We start from the raw sequence: 16,995 nt of genomic DNA on the forward strand, positions 1-16,995 counted from the left end.
TTGTTTCGCTCTAGTTCCCAGTGGTCCCTTGTTATCTTCACGTAGCTCTTTCCTCATACCCGGTATAGCCTCCATTTCCAATCGGTTCATTCCTCCCGCCACCATGTTGGCCCCACTGGCCGCCATCATCTCACCATCAGCAAGCATCAGCTCCCGCGTACCACCGGTCAGCCTAGGGGCGGCTTCAACCTAGACCAGCAGCCCCCTCAGCTCTCCTCTACCGCTCAGACCCTCGCGCGCACCACCGTCACAGCCCCACTCCACCATTGCAAGCCCCCCCGCGTGGTCCAAGCTATCTCGCACGACAACGTCGTCAGAGGGTATAGCGCCCTCGTCTTCAAGGTTTCTGGCGTGTTCCCCTAACCCACGAGCCATTCCTTGCGCTGCTGGATCGGTGCTAGACCCGGGACTTGGACCCGGATCCCTACCAGCCCGCCCCATGGTTCCTTGACCCAACCCTGCACCCTCCTTCCCATTCGGTAATGATGTTGGATCCCCTTGGGCCATTACCCACTTGTTTAGGTGATATCTATTGTTGGCCCAATTGTTGCCATTCATGCCATGACTTATTTTTATTCCCCTTCCAAGCCCATTAAGTCCAACATTATAATTCCACGGGATGGTAACCTCTGAGTCCGCTACAAAACTCTCCTCAGACCCCCCAAGTTCAGCCAGGTGTTCAGTAGCACCATTAATAGGTTGATAGGTTAATAATTTAGTTTGATTGGGTTTTAAATTGTCATAACTCCATTCATTCAAAATTGATTCAGAATTTACCAATCTACCCTCATCTTCAACCCCCGTCCTTCTGACCTCCATAGCCACTATCACTGCTTGATCTCCAGAATCTACCAACTCTGATAAGTTTGACAACCTTGTAGCTGCACCATCAGAGACCGGAGCTGCTTCGTTATTTCTGAGAATGCTACCAATCACTTCCTGCTTCTTGTCTCTCGAGTTACATTGCAGACTATATACTTCCTGTCCCACCTCTTTTACCAGAACGTCAAATCCGCTGGTTCCTAATGTGATGTGGATCCACGCATTAATCACATCATACCACAAGTATCAATTAGTACACGTCCCACACTAAAGGAGGAACATGATTCCGTCGCCTCATCGCACCCAACCACCTCTCTCCATTGGCCTCCTATCATCTTGAACGTGTCAACCGACCAAACATGCAACGGAACTCCAGAACACTCTAGCCATACTCTTCGTGATTCACTTCTCTCCGATTCGTCCCACCTCCAAACATTATGGAAGATCTGAAGTAGGCTATTCATTTTGAACGTGTACGTCTCTTCAGCATTCAACAGGCTATCAAAAGTCAACAAAGCTTTATATGCTCCCATTTCGCGTACTTGGACTACTTGCGGGAAGTTCGTCGCCACCATAGCCTTCAAGGACTCAAAGTCAATAGCCTTCATCGTTCCGCCTATCAGGCTTTTCTGCAGCCAGTCCAAGTTTTCTTTCGCCGCGGCCACTTCCAGCTTTTTCGTCCACCCATTCCCAAGAGGATCTTGGATCTCTTTATCACTTCTCGTATCTTTGGAGCCACTAGCAGGGGGTAATAGTGCATTTTGACGTTCGCGAATTGGCTGGAGAACAATTCCATTTCGCATATCACCCCCTACCTGTACCCTTCGCGATTCCTTAGCATCCAACGCTCTTCTGTATTTTGCTTCACCAACAAACACGACCTTGCCTCTCAATCTCATACGGTTCATTTCTGTTATAGCTTTCAACGCCCCTCCCTTTGTAGTATAACGTATAAACGCAAAAATGTATATTCCATCACCCTTTTGCTTCCGTGATAGATATATATCATTTATGCGCCCAGTCCACCGGAAAAGGTGAAACAGTTCTCTCTTCGAAATGTCTTCCGGGAGATTATCTAAAAAAATCAAGAACAATTCATTCTCCAGTCGACAAAACTCTTCATGGTTCCAAACTCTAGGATCCTTGATCTGACTTCTATACCTACCCCTCTCAGTGTTTCCCACCCCCTCTCTCTCACCTCTCTCTCTCGTCTTTTGTTTTTTTATGTTTAATTTAATTTTATCCGCTTTTAATTTGTGAGTATTCGATTCTATTTGTAAATTATAAAAAAATATAATATTTAATAATTTAAATATTTTAAAATTATAATTTAATATTTATATATTATTAAATAAATTTAATTTTTATATAAATAAAAGTGTTAAATTTTTAGGTGGCCACTCTGATAAAGTTGTCAATTTCAACTTTTTGTAAAGACGTTTTTCATTTTGTGGTTGTTATTGATTTAAAAGCGTGTCACTAAAAGTGTTGCTTTAAAGAGAAAGTGTTACCCTTAATCGTTAACTTGGCTCTAATACCAATTTTTCAATTTCGAATTTTCTTTTAATTTCTTTTTCGAAATTTCTACTAACTCTTCATATTTTGCTTCGAATAAGTTTATAATTTGTATAGATTCACTTGGTGGTGCTTTGTTTAAGGGATTTTGATAAAAATAATTTGCAACTTCATAATCTAAAGTATTGACCATTTCCACTATTTCTCTTGTATTTGTTATATGATCATTTATTACAAATCCTTGATGTATATTTATAATTCTGATTTCATATTTATAGTTTTTTAACTCTGGCTTAATTTCTATCATAATTATAATATTCTTTTTTGCATGGATTATTGTATATAAAATCTTTTATTTGTTTGTCTTTTTCTTTAATATAATTTCTCAAATCCTCAAAAACTTCTTTTATTTCTACACTTTCTCTTGTTTCTAAATATCTTTCTAATTTTTCAACTTCATTCTCTATTTTTTTCCTTCAACAGCTTTAATTCTTTTAAATCATAATATGATTTTCCAAGCATTTATAAATTTTTTAAGTTTAATTCCAGCTTGTTTATATTTATTCTTATTTCTATCCTTTTTATTATAAGATCATCAATTTCGATCTGAAGATTATTTAATTCCCTTTTATACTCCTCTATTTTACTTTTTAATTTTTTTGCCCTTTTCTTTTTTATTTTATTTTCTGATTTTTCAATCTTTTTATGCTTCATTATTTATTTTAGAATTTCTGCAAACTCTATCATCGATTCATCACTATTTTCTAGAGATTCTATTAATTTTTCTAGCTCTTCAACTTCTCTTTTCAACTTGTCATAGATTATTTTTAGAGCTTCAAATGCACTTTGATTTATTTCAGAAAACTATAAATAATTCAAACGATTTTCTCTTTCAAAGAGCTCTTGTTTCTTGTCTTGATAATTTATATATATATTTCTTCTTTATTTATTGTCATAATTTAGTATTTAGGGTTTCATTTAATTTTTCGACCTTTTTTGTTAATTCTTTTATTTCAGAATTTTCTTCTTTAATTTTTAACTTAGATAAACTAAATGGCTATTAATTTTAGATTCTCTTATTTGAAAATTTGATGAAACCAATTTTCCTGATGGTTCTTTTAATAATAGAACTGGGTTTTCAATAGCTTTATATTTTGGTATTTCTGTTTTTACAATTTTCTGAAATAATTCATCGACATAAATTCTTTCTCTGTTTTTAAATATTATACTATGATGGCTATTTGTTAGAGCATAATTTATTGCATATGTAATTGAAAATGGTTCATCATCTTGTTCCATTAGATTCTTTCTGTGAAATTTATAAGCCAAAATTATAGATCTTCCAAGATTTTCTGTTGATAAAGGTATAGCATATCTAAGATGGGCATTGAATTTAACATTTACGTTTGCCAAATTTCCATGAACAATTCCAATTATTTGATCTATTGGGTCATCAGTAATTCTTTTGTCACAGATTGCTAAACTTATTGGTGAATTAATTCCTTTCATATATGTAGATTTGATTAAGACTTGTATAGTACTAATATGAATTTATCCAATTTTAGATCTTTTTTGTTGATCCTTAATTTTCTCAATCTGTTTACTCAATTCTTCATCATTTATCAAAGCTATTTCAAGTTCTCCATTGGCAGATTTTATCTTTATAGGGGCTTCAAGTTGAATTTTTTCATAGTATATTATATTTTTTCTATTAAAGACTTCTTTTAAGAGATTTTGTTTATTAAAATTTTCATTTGATTTGAGATTTAATTCTGTTTTTAGAACAGCCTGTTTTTCATTATCTAATAAAGCAGTTAATCTATAATAATCAGATTCTTCCGTTAATTCTAAACTTTCTAAATAATTCATAACTAAAAGACTGGGATGAAGATGTACCTTTCTGGAGAAAAACTTCCTTTATTTAGTATATTTTACATAAGGTGTTTTTATCTCCAGAGGGGAGATTGTAGATACTAACTCCAGAAGGGAGTTTAGAACTATTTTTTCCTAAGGGAATTCTTTGTCAGACTACAGAATCGCCTCGGCAGCTTCCTCCTTGCTCTCCTAGCATATGAGTACTCTTAGCCTTCTACTTTCTGTTTTCTGATACCCTTACAATTGCCTAAGCAATCTATTTATAATGGTTAGGTCTGATGGACAATTCCCATCCTTACCCTTTTTATGACGTCATTGCTTACGTCATTGTTTATTATCTTGCACTAGCTACATTATTAGTGCTCTATGACCTAAGTGCTTACGTCATTATGCAATAATGTTGAGAGATGCTTCAGATGCACTGTCTTCCTCTTTTATCATGTGGCCTTCAGATGCATTGTCTTCTTCCTTTATCATGTGGGTTGATTCCGTTTCATTATTGCTTTCTTCAGATATTTCTGAGGCACATAGCTGGCATTTGTGGTCTTCTCTGTCTTTTATCAAATAGCAGAGATTCCTCTTTATCCCTTCAGGGAGTTTTTCTAAAAGTCCAGATAAGTTGTAGAATGCTGATTCAAATTCCACCAAGAGTCTCATCTCTCTTTCTTCAATTTCATTTCTCTTACTGGACACAAGCAGAGTATTTCTACTTTTATAATTAATCCTTATGTGGGATTCCTTCGTTATTTTTTGAGTTCTTTCAAAGACCCTTGCTAATGTGCTGGCTAGCCTTCCTTCATGACTGTAAATTGTTAAATCTTGAATCTGATCAATTGGTTGAAAATTTCCTGGGAAGACGGACATAAATATTACTTGGTGTGCTGGAACCAAGCATTCTTCTTCTTCATTAAAAATAGGTTGACTGTTTGTAAATTTTAGGGATATATCCCTTGGATTTACATTGTCAATCATATTTTTAAATCTCTTTACTGCATCAACGAATCCTACAGGAAACTCACTAATAATTTTTAGATCATTAAAAATTAAAATTGTATCAATTAATCCATACTGAAAAAACTGATAAGTGTCAGATGGGGAAGCATCTGGAAATATAACCAGCTTTGTTAGCTGTTCTTTGGCAATAGGATAATATCCCAAAATTACCCTTTTTTCTTTAGTCCAATTCAGGACTATATTAAGGGTTTCTCTGAGATTTGATCTACAGACCCTTTTCTTTTCCTTGATTTCAGCCCTTGTAGAAATATTTCTTATTATCCCTGTTCTCTGGGTTTGAATTGGAGCTTTATCTGCTCTTTTTAGGGTTTGCTCTGGATGAAGAGCTTCATATTCCCTGAAGGATTCCTTTGCCTCTTCCATTGTTAAAAATCCTCCTTTATGAATTATCCTTGATTGATGTGTGAATGGTGCTGCTTTTTCCCAAGCATCATATACTCCTTTCATGGGGCCATTATAAATTACATAATATTTTTTATCTTGGGTGGATTTTTTAATAATTTCAGCAATTGTTTTATTTTCTGAAATTTTTTCTTCACCTGATTTGTCCACCATGCTTAGCTGGCTGAACTCTGATGGTTTTGCTTGTTGTGTTGATTTCATTGCTTCAATGGCCTTCTTGAGGGATTGGATCTGTATCCTTATTTGCTGACAATGCTTGCATTTTTCGAGCTCTTGCTCAAATTTTTGAATTTCTTGATCTAATGCGTTGTAGACGAACTCCATTCTCTTGTTAATGTATCTGCAATAACATTTTTGTCACCCTTAATATATTCAATTTTTATTGGATACTGTAACAAAAATAATTGCCATCTTACCAATCGTCCATGATTATAATCAACCTTTAAATTATATCGTATGACACCTGTTAGGTAACTTGAATCTGTCCTTAGTGTAAATTCTCTGGGTAGTAAATCAATTTTTCATTTTTTAAGAGATTTAATTGCTGCTAGAGTTTCCTTTTCATGAATAGTATATCTCTGTTCTGTTGGAGTAAAAGTCCCTGAAATATACTTGCAAAGTAATTCCTTTGGGGAATATTTAGAATCTAGTGATTCTTTTTCTTGTTCCAAACTTTTTATAGCTTTCTTAGCTTTTAGACATCCTGACCAGGTTATGTCTGAAGCATCTGTTTCTACTATTAAGTAGTCGTTTTCTTCTGGAATATAAAGTTCTGGAAGCTTTTCACATAATTCTTTGACTCTTTGAATTTGCATACTATCTTTTTCTTCCCATTTCCATTCTTTTTTAGTACTTATTTTTGGAAATAAGTTTTTAGTATATTCTGTTATATTCTTTAAAAATCCTTGATCAGAAATATAATTTATACACCCTAAAAATCTTTGTAATTATTTTCTATCTTCTATTTTATTAGGAAATAAATTTACCTTTTCTAAAACATTTGGTTGAAGTTTTAGCTTTCCTTGGGTGGATAGAATTAATCCAAGAAACTCTATTTCTTGTGTTGCTATTCTTGCTTTCTTTTTGCTAAGAACTAATCCTTTTTCTTTACATCTTTCTAAAACTATTAATAATTTTTGAAGATGTTCTTCTTTATCCTGTTTTGTAAAAATTAATATATCATCAATGTAAACTAAAACAAATTCATTTAACTCTTTTAGATTTTCTTCCATAAATCTTTGATAAATACCTGGGGCTTGTTTTAATCCGAATGGTAATACATTCCATTCATAGAGCAACACACTTGTTGATTATTTTGTTGGGCAAGTAAAAGCAGTTAATTTCTTTGTTTCTTCATCTAAACGAAGTTGCCAATATCCTGATTTTGCATCAAGGGATGAAAACCAAGTTGCTCCTTTGATTTTTTCTAAAATAGAATCTTTTCTTGGAAGTTTATGAGCATCACCAACAGTTGCTTCATTCATCTTCTTATAATTAATTACCATTCTTCGTTTTCCCCTTTTAATTTCATTATTGTTTTCGACATAAAAGGCCAGAGCCGCATGAGGACTTTTACTAAATCTTATAATTCCTTTTTCCAAAAGATCTTTACATTCTAATGAGAACTCTTCTCTATCTCTTGCGGAATAAGGAATTTTATTTGGAACATTTATTTCTTTTGTAGGATCTTTTAATTTAATGTTTACTAATTCTTTATTTGTATTTTTAATATCTAAAGGATTTTCAGCACAAATTTCATCCAAAAGTTTTTCTATCTTTATTTTAAGATTGTTTTTTGGAATATTTATCTAAAAATATAAATTTAAATAACATGTTTCTAATATAGAAAATATTTTAAATTTTAAGATCTTATCTATAGTAGTAGTTGGTATTTTTATACGTTTTGATTTTTGATTTATTGAAGAATCGTGTGGAGCTTTTAAAACTATATATGTTAATTCTTGAATGAATGGATGATATAACTTTAAGAAATTATTTCCTATGATAAAATCCATTCCAGAATCTAGCATATATATGGATGGAACAATGAATCTATAATTTTGAATAAATATTTCAGCCATTTCAGCTTTTTGGTCAATTTTATGTATTGATTTGTCAGCTATTCTAACTCTTAATGGTTTCTTTAATTTTTTCCAATCAAGTTTTATATTTGAACTAGCAAAGCATTGTGTCGCTCCAGTATCTATGAAAGCATTTAAAAACTTTTCTGTTATTTTTATAGTAATAAATGTAGCATTATTACTCAGTCTCTGAGTCTGTTTCTGAGATATATTCAAAAATATAGTCTAAGTTATCATCTGATTCCTCTAATGGTTCCATAAAACAAGACTTAGCAATTTCTAATTGTTTGGTAAGGTCCTTTTTATCCTTCTTTTTTGGACATTCATTTGCATAGTGTCCTTCTTCTTGGCAATACCAACACTTACAATTTTCTTTTTTATTTGGGCAATAGTCATTTTTTTGTCTTTTATTTTTATTGTTATTTCTTTTTCTAAAATACCTCTTTTTTCTCCAGTTTGGATAGTATTTTCTTTTTCTAAATTGATATTTTTTTCTTTGAAAATTTTTATTAAGACCATATTTTTGAGGTATCTCTTCATTATCCTGACAGCAAATTCTAATTATATTTACAAATCTTTTTTGAGTTGCTTCTTGCATACAACGTTCTTTTATTTCCTCTCTTATTGTAGAGGTTGCTCCACCAAAATTATTTTCAATTGTCCCTCTATTTATTTCTCTTATAAATCTTCCCATTATAAATTCATTAGCAGGATATGGAAGTTTTGTTATATACATACTAAGATAATGGTCTTTATCTTCTTCTTTTAATTTATAATAATGTATTCTATATTCACATATATAAGATTCCACATTACATAAATCATATATCTGAATATTAGCTAAATGGTTTTTTGTTTCTTGATATTTTTTATTATAGACTTCTTGTCTATGATCTATAATATTTTTTCCAAAAAATTCTTTATATAGAATCATCATTATATGTAATATCTTATCATAAGCTGTTGTTTTTATTACTAATTCTTCTATTATTTGGTTTTCTATTAATGTCATATAATCTCTTACAGTTCCTTTAGTATTAAACCCTATGTAATTCCAAATATCTCTTCTAGACAATTCACTAAGTTTTGGATTAGTAAAGGCTTCTAATAAGAAGGAATTCAACCAGTTCTCGAAAATTTCTTTTTCATTCTTTTTACAATCTAAATCGAGCATTCTTTCTCCTTCCATTTTCTGGATTTTAGGAACGTATTTTGATGGTATTTTTGTATATTTTGAATCTTTATTTATAAATCCCTTTTTAAAAGCAAAATTTTCAAAACCTGTTTCCTATTTAAATTGAGATTGACTATCTTTAGATGTTCCAGCTTCGTTTTTTATTTGTATTGAAATTGCTGGTTCTTCGTCACTTGAATAATCTAGGATGTGTTCTTCATTTTCTATATTTTCAGAATTTACTAATTCTTCTTCTATTTGAAATTCCTGTTCCATAATATTATTTTCTTGAGCCATTTTTAATTGTTTAAAAAGCATTGTAACTTCTTCTAATTTTTTTTCGATATTCATAATTTCAATGGTGGTTTTACTTTTAATTCTGTTATGTTGATTATATTTTGAAAATTTTCTTCTTTGGGATTCTCTTTCTGAAAGTATTTATTTAATATCTGTTTGATTTCGTTTATATTAGGTTCCTCTTTTTCCTTATTTCTTTGAAATTTTATGGATACTAAAATTTCTTCAAGCATATCTACTATAGAATTTAATGGTGGGTTAAAAGTATGATAAAGATGTGGGGAATCATTTTTATGGTAGCATTTTTTAGAAATTTCGTGTGAAATATAAGTTTTTTCAGGTTTTTGAAGTCCTTCAATAAAACTTATAGTAAAATAAAGATTTTGAGAAAAATCATTTTGTATTGATTTTAGAAATTCGGTATCATTACAATTAACATTAGTTAAAATCATTAGTTTTTGATCTATTAATTTTGATAATTTAATAATTTCTTCTTTTAAATCTTCTAATTTACTTTTTTTCATTAGATAACGTTTTTTCTTATAAAAAGCTATGGTTTTAAATGTTTTGTAGTAAAAAATGTAATTTTAGAATGTATAATTTAGATTTTACTACGTAAGTGTCTTTAAAAAAAATTGTTTTTGTGATGTTTATGTGAGTGGCGGCTAAATTTTTAATAGTACATTTTGGTTCGATGGTTAGAAGGTTTTTAAATGAATGAAAGATTTAGGAGGCAGTCAACCCTATCCACCCCTAGACAGCAAGGAGTGAAGAGTAACTACGTACGAGACATTGGGACACAAACAATAATATTATTCATTCACTTTCTTAATATATAGAGGGAGTTTCCTTTTCCTTTTTCTTTTTTTTTTCTTTTTTTTTTCGGAAGGACAAAGAATCGAAATAGAATGTACTGTGGATAGAGATATTTCAAATAGTTCTGGGCCATGGCCTACTGAAATAGAATAAGACCAAAAGCTAAAGGGTAAAATGAAAATAAAAATGTTAGGAAGTTAATACTTTTAATAAAAATTTATAAAAAATATTAGTTATATAATATTTAATTATTTATAATATAAAAAATTAATTATTGAACCATTCCTTTCTAAGACATTCAAATTCAGTGTACTTTTTTACAAATCCCACGGGATCTATCTCCTCTCTTATTTTTATTTCTTAATAATAACACTTCTAATAAAAATATAAAAAAGGTTAGCACTCAAGAATCAAGATTAATGTGTTGCCTATCGGCCAATACACTAAAAATAAAAAGAAAAAAGGGGTGGTTGTTGTCCAATCCAAAGTCACGTTGAGTCATCGACACTTGCAAAACCTTATTGTGAGAGTCAAATCCAGCAGACCTACCATATGCCTATTCCCTAGCTTCTCTATCTCTGCATCCAGAAATATACGAAATCTCCAACCCCCTTATACAAACCTCAAATCAAATTATCTCATCTGCTACCCACATCAGCTACAATATTCAAAACTGAAAATTACAGGTAAACAATAAAAATATTAAATAATATAAATAATTGATATATTAGATATTTAATTTAATAGGTATGTAAATAATTATATTTATTATTTTTAATTATATAATTATTTTTTTTAATTTGATTTATTCATGTATAGTTAATATTAGATGTTCAATTTATTAAATGTATAGATAGTTATTCTAATATTAAAATTTAAGAAATATAATTTGAGATAGAATGATTTTTAATTTTATTAGACCAATTTTATAATCTATTATAAGATTCATGTTTTAAAAATTTTAATATTTTAATAATTTTGTGTCTTAATCTTATTTTTATATATATAAACGATAAATTCTGTTTACAGTGATTAAGATGACCATCAAATATTAATATTAAAATTAAATGTATATTTTTTTTATATGTATTTTTTGTAAGCAGTATCTTCTTACTTTAAAACACTGATCATAGTAGCTAGCGACCTACTAGAATTACATATACTGAGGGATGAATGATTAATACCTATGTATGGATGTATGGATGAGCTCATGAGTTGTGAGATGAAGAAGAAGCAGCCGTGAAGGAGTGGAGAAGTGCGATCATAATAATGAATAATGAGAAGGCAGGCATGTGACCACTGACCACAAAGATGGGACGGGTCCATTGCTATCCAACAACGTTAATATCTTCGAACTCTCTCCATCAACCCATTGGCGTGCCTCGATTCTGCTGATCATCATCACCCTCTCAATTCTAACCTAAGCTACCTACACTTACAATATTATTATTAACAAATAGATGTGAGATTTTATCTAATAATCAACAAAGAGATGTTTACTACCTACTTTACTATACAAAATGAATAAATACAAATAAGATGCTGACAGATACATGTAATTGCAACAGCACGAATGTGCTGTTTGCTTTCAACATCAATGTGTGTCTGCTGGGTGCTGAGTGCCGATAGATGGAGAGATCAACAGTCAATTAATTTTACTCATTATCTTCTATCTATGTGGCTCCATAAATCTTGCTTCAATATATGTTGTGCTGCTACAACAATGTTTCAGTCATCTCTTTGATTTCTAGCTAGCATTAGTGAAATGAAATTGGCCTATATATACATAGGCCCTTGATTTGTGGATATGAACTTTTTCCAATTGATTAACCAAAAATACATAAGATAAGTTGGGAAGTCACTTAATTAGTGTAGCTCAGTAGTGGTCATGTCCCATTTGCATGAATAAAACAGTGAGTTGATGTGTGTTGTGATAACATGTTTGGGCTTTGGAGTAAATCATATGGTTTGAGTATAATAACGACAAACAATAATATAATGCAAGTAAGTAAGGGAGGGAAGTGAATGCACGAAACTATACGCTAGCTAGCTAAGTACAAGGTTACAAAATACAGTGGATTCAACTTAACATTGTCACCTACTCACCTTGCCAACATTAGTTAGTGAATAGTTTTTAATGCTCCATATCCCAACTCTGATTTAGACCACACAAACCTGTGTGTCCCCCGAACCAAAAAGTACACACACTTGAGTTAACACATCAGATACGTGATGCTGTGCCCCATAATTAACCAATAAGTATATTATAATTATAATAACAATAATAATATGGAGAGGTGGTTGGATTATTAATTATTAGAAGTTGGGAGTAATAATAGTAAGGGAAGGGGAGTTTGCTTTTGACACAGGTTGAGGGATATAAGGAGTTAGAGTCCAAGGTTACTTTATGAATGGCAGCATGGATTTCCGAATATAGAAAGGGTGTTCACTGCTGCTTTGTGGTGTGCGAGTTACTACTCTCTACTCTCTTTCTCTCTCACACACCACACCTTCTATTAATATTGGTAGGTGTTTGGAAAAGAGGGAATAATAATAAGTGAACAAGATCCATAAAGGAGGAAAGCAGGGAAAAAAGAAAGAGAGGGAGAGATCAGATGGGTCGTGGAAAGATTGAGATAAAGCTCATCGAGAACCCAACCAACAGGCAAGTTACATACTCAAAGAGAAGGAATGGTATCTTCAAGAAAGCTCATGAACTCAGTGTTCTCTGTGATGCTAAGGTCTCACTCATCATGTTCTCCAAGAACAACAAGATGCATGAGTACATCAGCCCTGGCCTTAGGTAATCATCATCATCATCATCATCATAATCTCTCTCTTTTATATTAATTATTTATATTCATTTCTATCTTGTCTACTTCTGGAACCAGCACAAAGAAGATCATTGATCAGTATCAGAAAACTTTGGGAGATATCGATCTCTGGCATTCTCACTATGAGGTTCAACTTAACAAATCATCACTCAACTTTTACACCCTATTTTTTTTTTCTTGTTTTCTGATTTAGTTTCCGTGCAGAAAATGCTTGAGAATTTGAAGAAACTCAAAGATATTAATAATAAGCTCAGAAGACAGATCAGGTAAGATACAATATAAATCTTTCTAAATAAACCATTATTCTATTAGTCTTGTATTTTATTTGAACTTATTGGTATGGTACGGTTAATGAAAGTTGATGGTTGTTGGAACAGGAATCGGATAGGGGAGGGTAGCTTGGATATGGATGATATGAGCTTTCAGCAACTGCGTACTCTTGAAGAGGATATGGTTTCTGCCATTGCCAAAATACGCGAACGAAAGGTGATCAACTACATGTGCTTCTCTTTAATAATAGCCGGATCCAAAACCCATTTTTCAAGTAACCCAAAATTCAAGTTTAAAAGCAAATTAAACAGCAATACACTATTTTGATTTATCTCATTTTTTAAAAAACAATATATAAGTTATATATATTGGTGATTCAGCTGCATAATCCGTGTTTCATATCTAAAGATTTCTCATCCTGTAGGATTTAGATTAATATGGCATATAATTTTAAATTCTTGGGTTGTTTTTCACAGTTCCATGTGATCAGAACTCGGACTGAAACCTGTAGGAAAAAGGTGAGCAGTAATTGTGGTCAATCACATAATAATAATAATGTTGCTTTAGTTATTTCTTTGATGAATGATTATTGTTGGTGTTAATTAAATTTTACAATATACAGGTGAGAAGCTTGGAGCAGATGAACGGAAATCTCCTTCTTGAACTTGTAAGAAGTTTGGTTTATTTGTTTTGATTAAAAATGATATATAGAGGATGGAAAGAAATGAATTAATGATTTAATAAGTTTGTTGTTGTTTATGTTGTTGCTATGGGATGAATATACAAATACGACTAAGAAGGAAAAGTGTGTGATCCATCCACAATTTATATTACACGATGAAGGAGAGCAGGAATCAGCAGTTGCACTGGCCAATGGAGCCTCCAACCTCTATGCATTCTGCCACCACCATACTCATCTCAATCACCACCTTCATAACCACCATGCACCACCGGAACCCTTCAAAAACGATGATCTCCGCCTCGCTTAATTAATGTCCACCTCTCATCTGTAAATTAATTACTGTTGCTTGCTCTTTAAGATTTTGTATTGTATCAATTAATGAACCTATTCACCACCTAAGGTTGCTACCTACCTCCCTCTATAGTATTTTGCAAGAGTGTGATGTGTAATTAAACGCTATATATGCGTGCCTCTAATGTATTATGTTATATTATTAATTGCTTTAGTTTGCTCCTTGTTAGGGATAATAACATCATATATTATGATAATATTTACGACGGCTAAAGAGAGGTCTGAAATCAAAGACAAGAGAATTTAATTTGCTGTCCCAGTGGGACATGTACATGTACGTCGTGCTGTGTTAACAAATTGAAGGCAATCTGGATTTAAGTGCATAGAATTAAGTATTGGCAACAAGTGCATGTAGTCCCAACACAACGTAACGGTGATAAAGAATGGAAGAGAAATTATTGAAATCCATCCACCACTTAGACGGTGAGCTTTGTAGAGTAGCTGTCAGAATTGTTTCTCTAACCAAATCTAAATCCAGTCTACTCTAGACCCAAACCAGAAAGGGGAAAAGAAGTTTAATTTCACTAGAAATCTGCAAGTATCTTGTCATTTTTGGGAGATAGATGAGAGATTTTTTTTTTTTGGTTGTTGTTCTTGGAGATTTGAGTTATTCACTTATTTGAGAATACTAAGGAGTTTGAGCAAAACCCATATAGTTTCCTGTGAATAATTCTCCATAGTGAAATGCTGGCCCAGTTATTCAATGTACAAGCTGGGTCACCTCTTTGATTATAAATGGGCTTAAAACAAGAGATTCCTCTTACTCAAAAACATATATATAAGTTGTAGTTACATGGTCAGCGAGTAACCAGTCCATTAAACAATTGACCTGACTAAGATCTGGAAATTTGTAGTTCAGATTCTAATTATTAAACCGTTAAATATAATTTTGATAATGATAGGTGCGGGCTCTAAATGAGTGCCAAGTGGATATTAACAAAATAAATAACTTGGGGTTTAGTTGTGTAACTTGCAATGATATATGACTTGTGTTGTGTCAATAGTAGGACTTTCCGGGTCACATCAGCCAATTCATGTAGTAGCAACGGTTTGGTGAGTGGGTTTGTTTGGTAGCATGACTTTGCCAAATTTTCAAGATACATAGCTATTAACAATAGGTGTATTAACATTGTTGGGACCCGACGGCTAAATCAGTTTGCAACCACTGCCAGTGTGCACTTGATTCTCTAATCTCAACCAACCAGCTTTGTCTCTAGTTTCTTCTACCTTACGAATATTTGACAAATCACCGCTTAATATTATTTTATCATAATTAGCATCAAGCATAGATAACACAACCGTTAGCCATCAAACAAAAAATATAATAATTAGCAGAGATGCATCACTATTTATTCCATGTCATTACCATCACCAATCCTATCACTGAAATGGGTTGGTGTTTTCGTGTGATTTCCCTATTATTATTGTTGTTGGGAGCAGAATCAAAGACTCATTGGAGTGACACAGAGTTTCTGAAGGATTTCAAGAATGGGATTCACCCAAGTTCTGTGAACCCCGGCTCCTGCTTAAGTTCATGGGACTTCACTCTCGACCCGTGCGATAATCTCTTCACTCAGAAATTCACGTGCGGCTTCAGGTGCGACTCCATCGACTCCGGCTTGAGCCGAGTCACCGAACTCGCTCTCGACCAGGCCGGTTACTCCGGTCCCCTGCCTCCAACTTGGAATCTTCTTCCCTACCTCCAAACCCTCGATCTCTCCAACAACTTCTTCTACGGCAATATTCCCGGCTCCCTATCCAACTTGACTCGCTTGCGCCGACTCGCCCTCTCCGCTAACTCCTTCTCCGGCGCCATACCCTCCTCCATTGGCTCACTCTCCACTCTCGAGGAGCTCTGCCTCGATCACAACAACCTCACCGGAGCTATCCCCGCCACCTTCAACGGCCTCAAGAACTTGAAGAGGCTGGAGCTTCAATCCAACAAGCTCCAGGGTTGGGTTCCTCCATACTTGGGTCCCCTGAACAACCTTAACTACCTGGACGCCAGCGACAATTCCCTGATCGGAGAATTGCCAATCTGGCTGCCGGCTTCCCTGGTTCAGATTTCGATGAGGAACAACAAGTTGAGCGGAGTATTAAAGCCAGAAGTGTTGAAAAACCTGAAGGACTTGCAGGTTTTGGATTTGAGTTGGAACAAGCTGAGTGGGGCAGTTCCTTTTGCTCTTTTCGAGCTACCATCGCTGCAGCAATTAACGCTGTCTTTTAACGAGTTTTCTTCGGTGGAAGAAAACTCCGCAGGATTTGAGAAGAGCGGATTGATCGCGGTAGACATAAGCAACAACAAGCTTAGGGGTAGTTTGCCATGGTTCATGGCGTGGATGGCTCAGCTTTCGGCATTGTCGCTGGAGAACAACATGTTGAGTGGCAAGATACCAAGGGAGTATGCGATGAAGGTGGTGTCCCCGCGAAATGGAGAATCAAGTTTTGGGAGGCTTCTGTTGGGTGGGAACTACTTGTACGGAGGGATACCTCACCCTCTGTTGCGTCTTAAACCCGATTCTGCAAATGTCACCCTTGCTAATAACTGCTTCTATAGGTGCCCTCGCACCTTCTTTTTCTGCCAAGGTGCTGCCCAGAAGCCCCCGCCACTGTGTCATAAGTAATAACACATCATCCATCACTTCTATTAATTCATTTTTTTTATTTAATTATAAATTCTCTTGTTCAAGTACTCTACTGTTGTATGTTCAATGTTGATCACTAATAACAATTATGATGATCACTCCACAATGCACTAGTCACGTTTACTATGCATACCAACACCTTCTAGTACCAACTACATAAACCATACTTGATTGCGTGCCTTCAAATATATGCAACTAATCAATTCACATAAATTTG

At 33.5% G+C, this 16,995-nt stretch overlaps 2 protein-coding genes across 3 annotated transcripts; both read left to right on the forward strand.

Annotated features, from left to right (window-relative positions):
* Positions 1-12,271: 12,271 nt before the first annotated feature.
* On the forward strand, positions 12,272-14,279 carry LOC112749497 (agamous-like MADS-box protein TM6). Of its 2 annotated transcripts, none has more exons than XM_025797758.3 (7): positions 12,272-12,799; positions 12,888-12,957; positions 13,035-13,096; positions 13,208-13,316; positions 13,577-13,618; positions 13,723-13,767; positions 13,898-14,279. In XM_025797758.3, exons 1-7 carry the CDS (start codon positions 12,612-12,614, stop codon positions 14,087-14,089), a joined length of 708 nt encoding a protein of 235 aa, XP_025653543.1. In that variant the 5' UTR covers positions 12,272-12,611; the 3' UTR covers positions 14,090-14,279. The 2 variants fall into 2 exon arrangements, with proteins under 2 accessions (XP_025653543.1, XP_025653544.1); XM_025797759.3 differs by having other exon boundaries at positions 13,901-14,279.
* Positions 14,280-14,710: 431 nt separating this feature from the next.
* Positions 14,711-16,908, forward strand: LOC112749498 (uncharacterized). Its single transcript, XM_025797760.3, has one exon. The coding sequence runs from the start codon at positions 15,471-15,473 to the stop codon at positions 16,755-16,757; it is 1,287 nt and encodes a 428-aa protein (XP_025653545.1). The 5' UTR covers positions 14,711-15,470; the 3' UTR covers positions 16,758-16,908.
* The last annotated feature ends 87 nt before the right edge of the window (positions 16,909-16,995 follow it).

The sequence above is a fragment of the Arachis hypogaea genome, chromosome 15 (genome assembly GCF_003086295.3).
Source record: "Arachis hypogaea cultivar Tifrunner chromosome 15, arahy.Tifrunner.gnm2.J5K5, whole genome shotgun sequence".
Lineage (NCBI taxonomy): Eukaryota > Viridiplantae > Streptophyta > Magnoliopsida > Fabales > Fabaceae > Arachis > Arachis hypogaea.

Coding starts and splice junctions, on each gene's coding strand:
- LOC112749497 (XM_025797758.3), top strand. CDS start 12,612: ATGGGTCGTGGAAAGATTGAGATAAAGCTCATCGAGAACCCAACCAAC. Junction 13,097..13,207: donor AAGCTCAGAAGACAGATCAG/GTAAGATACAAT, acceptor TTGTTGGAACAG/GAATCGGATAGGGGAGGGTA. Junction 13,619..13,722: donor CTGAAACCTGTAGGAAAAAG/GTGAGCAGTAAT, acceptor TACAATATACAG/GTGAGAAGCTTGGAGCAGAT.
- LOC112749498 (XM_025797760.3), top strand. CDS start 15,471: ATGCATCACTATTTATTCCATGTCATTACCATCACCAATCCTATCACT.